At 45.4% G+C, this 7,818-nt stretch overlaps 1 protein-coding gene across 1 annotated transcript; it reads right to left on the bottom strand.

Moving 5' to 3' along the window:
• Window positions 1-63: 63 nt before the first annotated feature.
• LOC124234627 (TGF-beta receptor type-2-like) lies at window positions 64-5,282 on the bottom strand (the record flags this gene model as incomplete). The annotated part of the gene is made up of 2 exons (XM_046651949.1): window positions 5,095-5,282; window positions 64-361 (listed from the first exon to the last, which is right to left on the bottom strand). Coding segments are annotated over exons 1-2 (456 nt in total), but the record flags the coding sequence as incomplete, so codon positions are not given.
• Between the last annotated feature and the right edge of the window lie 2,536 nt (window positions 5,283-7,818).

The following is a 7,818-nucleotide window of genomic DNA, read 5'->3' as shown; positions in this document are numbered from 1 at the left end:
TTACTCCTTAAGCACCTTCTTCCTCCAGGAGAATGGGTTCCTAATCCACAGAGCACGGCTCACTCTCAGCCTCAGCCACAGGAGGATGGACTGGGAGACAGCAGACCAGGGGCACAGGAAATCAACACAGAGGAAGTCGGGCTCCAGACCCTCGAGAGAAGAAAACTCACCTTCTGAGAAGATGATGTGGTCGTTGCACTCATCAGAGCTACAGGAACACATAAAGAAAGTCTCGCCAGACACTTTTTTTTCCTTCATAATACACTTTGGAGAAGCAGCATCTTCAAGAACAAATCCATGGTAGGTGAGCTTGGGGTCATGGCAAACCGTCTCTAGTGTTATGTTCTTATCATTCTTTCTCCTGGGGTGAAGCGTTCATGGGAGGAGGGGAGGGGAAAAGAGAATGGATGAGTATGGTCTCTGGACAGAAAAGCAATCTCGACTCTCTTTCCTTCACAAAGTTGTTTCTAACAACAGCAGCTGGTTCCTGTTCTCCCACATGAAAACACGTTGGCCTAGAGTCTCCTGGGCTTTTTCTACTCATTTCAGTTTTTCCTTTGCTTATTTGCAGAACCCACTTAGGTTTAGAAACATGAGGGCTTTCCTTGGGGGCTAACCTGTTGAAGAACTTTACACATAAGTCTTAATTAAATCACGAAAAAGGAGGTCATGGGAAAACAGAACAGGCCTGGTCGTCAGGATGACTTTAATCCTTCCGTCCTCAACGCACTGAAAGGCTCACATTGCATCGCCGGTTGATTTGACAGAATCAGGGTCATGTCTAGCTAAATTGTTCTCAAAGAGCTCGCCTGGGAAAATAGCTGCAGTTCCTCTTTTTTGGTTTGCTGGGCCCCAGCGCAGTGGGTGTGAGGGCATATTCCATGTCAGCAGCTGGCCGTGCTGAGAAAACACAAGAAACTTCCTAGAGAAAGAATGGCACTTTCCCGAATTACAGAGAGGAACAGACGGGAAAAACATCAGAACACATGGAAAAGAACTTCATGGTGTTCTCCATTTACAGTTCAGAGAAATAGTTTATGCTGTCATAGACTAATTACTTCTACACTTAATATCCTATCACATCACATCTGAGCCTAACTCAGCTAAGGGCTCAGAGAATCTTTCATGTGGCATTTTACTGGGCCTAGGAAATATTCAGTCGGCTCTACATGTACATTACATTTAAAAATCACATGATGAATGCCCACTATTATAACTACAAAAGCCAAAATAAAACTCTGGCATCCTTGGAAAACTGTGTTTTTCTGTGCCTGATTCAATCTACTCCCCTCATCAACTTGCCACCTTGGATGATTCTGTCCAAGACTAAGGTTGATCTAACCTCCTTCCTTCCATTTCTCCCCTTTTCAGATAAAAACACCTACGGTCTTGAATGGTATATTCTATATCTGGAGGGGGCGTCTAGGGAAGGGCTAACCAGGTGTTAAATACACAAGAGGTCCAGTCAGTTTTGCGAGTGTAACCCTCCCTGGCAAGGATTCTGAGCGCATGCATATGAGTGCACGTGTGGGCACATGCTTGGGCACATTCACCAACTGCCCACCCCACCCCCAGACACTCACTGCTCACAGCCAGTAAAATGGGAGGCAAGCTGGAAGAAAGAAGCAGCTAAGGTACAGCTTTCACCTGGAAAAGAGTAGGGGCCATACCCACAGGGAAAGAGCAACTTTGACCAGTCCCACCACTTAGTGCTTAACTCAAGGAGACTAAAGGACAAGATGTCAACAAGGGGACAGGAAGACCAGGAGAGAAGGTGAGGATGGAATGGTCCAGCCAGAAATGGAGTCAGTGTTATGTCATCCATGCAGCTCGGAGTTGACTCCAACAGAGGAGCACGTGCCCCTTGGTGAAAGAGCTCAACGGTTCTGGAACTAACCATCCAACAGGCACAAGAGGAGCAAGCCCTTGCTAAGCAGGTCCTACTGTTAAACAGCGACAATAAGAATCCTCACTGTAGGCTGGCTGGCAGGGAACTAAGCGAAACATACCTTGGCATGATCACACAACAAATTATGTATATTTAAAAATCTAGCCATCCTTGACCCCAAATCTCCTGGGAAGTCTTGGCAAAAATGGCGGCCATGAAACAAGAGCACCTCCCTCCCTGCCCCCACAGTTGTGTGCGTGTGTGTGCATGCATGTGCATCCAGGGTTGTTTTGTGGTTTTGGTAACAAACACAAGGCATGCTGACTCCTCTCTACTCCCAGGGAAAAGCATGATGCTGCTTCCTTGTGAAGCTTCTAGAGACCAAGGAATGGGAAAAGGAAGGAACTGTGAGCCATGCAGGAAAGGTGCTTTACAGTCATTGGGCAGCTCTTCCACAACCTCCTGCCTCCCACCTCAAAGCTGCTCAGAGAACCAATGTCGCAGAGAGGAAACTCCGGCAGAATACTTGAGTCTCGGTAAAGTCCTTAAGTGCTTTCTCCACTCCCTCCTGTCACAGTGCCCTCCATGACAGGTGGAGCTAACTTTGCAAAACATCTTTGAACACAGCTGAGCAAAGGAAGGAAAAATACGATGAAATAAAAACAGACTACTTCTTTGTCCTGAAACATTTGCTCTGAGCCATTGAAGAGGTGGTCAATAACCACTAAAGAAAGAACCAGAGTAATGAAATTAATTTTGGTTCCAAAATATTTCTATAATGGAAAGAACTTAAGCATTTTACATGGTATGGGTGCACAACCGACATTCTGTAAATGAATGACTGAATCAATGAATGAATGGACAGGACACTAAAACTGAGAAAGGCATGGGAACGCACTACCAAAGTAGACACCTTCAGTTCCACATCTGGCTGTTTCTAAAACAGCCTCCTGTCTTAGCTTGGGTTCCCTGGCAACAGACTTCAAGGCTGTGAATGTCTGTGCAGGAGGTTTTGGAGATGGACCTGTAAGGCACTGAAGGAAGCAGTGCTGCACAGAGGGGGGAGTTGAACCACAATGCAGGTTGCAACAAAGGACTCAGTGGATCCCTCAGGAGCAGGGATGGCTCATTAGAGCTGTCCCAAATTGAGGGACGCATTTGGATCTCTGCATCAATCAGTCATAGGATGCTGGCCGCCCATCAACAGGGGCCAAACGTGAGGAGAGGCCAAACTGGAATAAAGCAGCTCTGATCAGTGGAAGGGAATTCCCTGGAGGGACTCGGGCGTGATCCCTCAGCAGCCGGTGCTGCCAGCAGCTGAGGGGTCAAGTACTTCAGTGCTGAAGGCATCAGGGGGATGTACCACAGCACCCACCGCACGGCCCTTTCTGCTTACCCACACTCTCGCTCCACAGGAGTACCCGTCTTCGCCAAGACAGGTCAAAAGAACATTCACTGTGTTTACTCTTTATGGCTGGGACACAGAGGAAACGGGGAGCCTTCCTCTCCCCCACAGGCTCCCATTTTCTGAGACTACACAGCCTCTGCTGCACAGAGACTTGATCACAGTCAGTCATCTGGACTTGTACTACAGGGCAGGGAAAATATCTTAATTGGAAGAGCCTGTTTTTGGCAAGCTCTCACACAGTGAGATAGCTCCCAGTGGAGGTTTAAGTAAAGATGGCCAGCAGAGAGAGAACCAAAGAAGGAAGCCTGGGCTCATCCAGTCTGGTGTCTCAATCTTTCCTGCACTAGACTGGACAGATGCTCATCCAGCCTCTCCTGCACTTTATTTGACTCTTTTAGAGACGGAAGGCTGTTCTGCTCTTACGAAACCACGATTATGAAAATGTTTAAACCTATACTGAGCACAAGTCTACCCCCTGGTAAATTTTATGGACCCTCCTCCTTCTGCCCTTCAGTTATACAGAACAAGTTTATTCTATTTTCCAACAGACAGATCATCAAATACTTCTCAAGGGAACCCATGTCTTCTCTTTATTGGACTAACCATGTCTAATTGCCTCAGCCATTCCTCAGATCCCATGCTTTCTAAACCTATAATCATACTGGTCCCTTTCCTCTAAACATGATCTTTCTCAAAATCCCTTTTTCAAAAAGTGTTGCTCAGAACAAGACATGAATGAAGTTGGCAGGTACAGCAAGCTGTCATGACAGGTCTTCACTGTTGACATTCCTTTAGTTCCCAAGAAACTAATTCATCTCCTGGTATGTATGGAAATGTGCAAGGTTTTCAGGTCTATCATCAAGGCTAACTATACGTGGTCTGGAGAAAGTCTCAGATGACTCATTCCCAAAGAGGAGGGGAAGATATTTGGATTTATATTCTCGTTTGCCAAGTGGCTGGGAGACACATAGGCTCCTTAAAAAAAAAAAAAGCCAATAAATTCCAAATATCAGAATAAGTCTGCAAAATGTTCTATTTCATTAATGAATTTATACATTTTTATAAAATGGAGACAATTCAATGATCTCTACTTTTCTTTTATCTCTTGCCTATACCTCTAATCCATGACCATGAATTAATCAAATGATTCATGAACACCCTGTGTTTGTGTGTGGACTGAGGTGGGCGGAATGAGAGAAGAGAGAGGGGAGGAACCCGATTGAAGAGAACTGTGTAGTTCTGACCCAAGAAAAAGATGTAGTGTGTAGCCCACCGGTGGTGTGAGTGACATGGCCAGGGCTTCACTAAGGAATGGGCTGTTTTTCTGATTCCCCAAATAGTTTTCCCTTTTCTTACTAGTTCTGACTAGTTCTCTTCCAAAAGCCCACCTTTCATCTCCTCTCCTTCCACAAAACAAGTCTTAGATTGTCTCAGAAGAACAAAACTCCTGGTGTCACTAGGATGTAGTAAGGGAGTGTCAATTAAATGACTACTAAGTAGCATATTCCTCCCCTTAACACAAGGAAGGGCTTCCAGATTTATTACAAATATTAAAGGTCATCTCACATACTGTCACACACACACGTAAACACATACACATAGATACACGTGTGTATGTATTTGCAAATGTGTCGAATATCTCTGGAAACTACACTGAATAATTAAAAGAGAAGGAGGCTAAGGACAAGCAATGGGACAGACGTGCACACTTAGGGCGTGGAGACGCACCCACTCTATGCCCCACAGCATACATTTCTTATCAAAGGGGAAAAGAACAATGGTTAAAAGGCAGCCTTACCAGACAGCCACACAGACTTCGCGTGGCTTCTCACATCTGGACGTGATGCTGCAGTTGCTCATGCAGGATTTCTGGTTGTCACAGATGGAAGAGCTCACGTTGCAAAATTTACAAAATTGTGGAAACTTGACTGCACCGTCGTTGTCAGTGACCATCATGTCATTATTAACTGGGATGGGCAGGAGAAAGATACAATAAATGGTTACCTAACTGCTAGGCAGCAGACCAGTGAATTCCCGATGATGTCACACAATTTCAAATGCACCTGCTGTCCTAAGAATGAACCAGGGAGAAAGGCAAAATAATGCCTTCACATCAGATTTGAATTTCCCTCACATACGCAATTTGTGAGGAAAGCCATTACAGAGAGGTAGTGGTTGCGGGCAGGGAGGGTGAGGGAGGTTTGACTAACTTCTTGCTTTCGTCAGTGATTACCATAAGGCACTGCTTCTACAAAAACCTCATCAATCAAGAAACATAGACTGGACTGGCCCATTTCATAGTACTGGCTGCTGAGAGCACAGTGAAAAGTACCCATAAGGAAATTACAGTTCAGCTGGGTGGATGGACAAGGAAACAGACTATGAGAGGGTAACCCAAAATAGAGAGAAGCATGGAGGATGTGGGAGCCAGACAAGAGTCACCGCCCAGATGGGCAGAGAGAGGTCAAAAGGCAGCAGAGCTGTGAAGTGCAAAAGGGAGTTGGCCAGCTCAGAGGAGTCACTGTCGGGGAAGGACGGTGCCATCACTTTCCTGACCTACACCCCAAAGAGCTCTAGGACCTTCTTTGCAAGGGATGGCTCTGACTTCTCTGCTGCTTTGAGGGAAGTCAGTTGGTTAACCAATGCTGACCGAGTGCCTCCTAGACACAATCCCAAACACTGGTGAGGCATTGGAGTCCTGCAGGTGACAAAAACCTGAGTTCCACCTCAAGGGTCTGCTGCCTGCTGCCTCAGTGATGTCAGCCCTTGCCTCAGCCGCCACCGCTCACTCCTTCCTCGCGAGCCCTCTTACTGCTTCCTCATTATTTTTTAGGACATACAGGCTTTTCCTGGAAGAAGCCAAGTTCCTTCCTTCCTCTGACCTTGGCCTTGCTACTCTCTTTGTCTGGCTTCTAGTCACCTTTATGGTCTCTGGGTAAATGTCACCTCTTCATCCTAATGCAGCCCACAAGTAGCTACCATAGGACTTGGATATTCTGCTCAAAGTAACTCCATCACTTCCTTGCTTAGAATCTAGCCACCAAAATGCCAGCTCCATGAGACCCTATCTGCCTTCTTCACACACTGTGTCTCCAGTGCCAAGTAGAGGGCCTGTCACATAGAAGATATGCCAAAATACCTATGAACAAGGGAATAGAGGCAGCCATAAAGGAATGAACATTTGGCCCTTTATACCAGAGGGCAAGGATACAGACTTTCTTCACTCACGTCACAGAGTGTGATTACAAGGCAACATTCATTCACAGTCACCAATAACGTATTCAACCCAGACTGTTGCAGCGGCACGTATGCTGGGGCAGAGAGGGAATAAACACAGCACAGACCCCCTGCCCACCTTGTTCCTCAATGAGAAACATTTCCATTGGCAATGGTGGTCATTAAGGGCGTAAGTTTGGAGAGTGAGTTGAAGTAAGACCAGGCCATTAGGCATTTGGTCAACAAACATGAACCTAAAGATACTTATATCCTGGAGTAAAAAGATGAAGCACAGAGACCGCATGTGGCACTAGACTAGTCGTTGGCCTTTAGGAGGTTGGAGGTGAGGCTGGGACAGCCACCCCCCCAGCTCCCCAGGTTAGGTGTGCTCCCGCCTAAAGCCAGAGGCACAGTTTCAGTGCCTCTCAAGGTCAATGCTGGTCCTTGAATTTTAGCTTCCAGTCATCGATGCTTTGCCTCACACACATCTCGGTGACTTGAGCCTAACACCTGTTTGCTGGGTCTCTAAAAATATAAACATGTATCAATTTAAGATTTGCTTTCTTGTGGTAACATTAAATATAGAAGGAAAAAATAAACCCATTCATCCCTCTCAGGCCTCGAGTTCATTTCAGGAAGAGTATTTTTAGGTAACAAACTATTTTGAAATTCTCAAAGCCTCCCAGAGCAAGAGCTCTATGCTTAGCTAAAAATACAGGCCAAATGCTCTCTGAACCTTGTGTTACATTTGGGACTAACGCAACAATGAATATGTATTTTTTCTGCAGTGGTGAGATTTGGATCATTGTGAAACAACTAATTTAACCCTTTAGGTTTCCCTACAAGACATAAAAGCTAGGAAAGCTAGGTCATGTTTGTTTATTTGATTTTTTTGCTTCAACAGTATGTTTCAGACAAACATCTATTTGCTGGTGAGGAAGCTTGGTTGTTTTTAAATATAAAATTGAGCCTGTGTGACTTGGAATTAAGCTTTCCAAAAAGTTAGTATTTTAGCCTAGATTAGTGGTGAGCAACGTTGGAGATGTGTTGGAATCCATCACCTACCAAGTCTTAAAAACAATGAAATGGTCCCACCCCCAGATATGCTGATTTAATTATTCTGGAGGGTCACCTGGGAATCAGGATTTCTAGAAGGTGCCCACATGATTCTAACGCGCAATTAAGGCAGAGAACTCAGACCTAGAATTAGTTGACAACAACGTGACCAACACAAAACAAAGCAGCAAAAAAACACCCCTTATCCCACAGAAACACATTTGTATCCAACTTATGTGATGGTGAAGGG

This window comes from Equus quagga, unplaced genomic scaffold (assembly GCF_021613505.1).
Source record: "Equus quagga isolate Etosha38 unplaced genomic scaffold, UCLA_HA_Equagga_1.0 97316_RagTag, whole genome shotgun sequence".
In the NCBI taxonomy this organism is placed as follows: Eukaryota; Metazoa; Chordata; class Mammalia; order Perissodactyla; family Equidae; genus Equus; species Equus quagga.
This window is presented reverse-complemented; position numbering and strand designations above follow the sequence as displayed.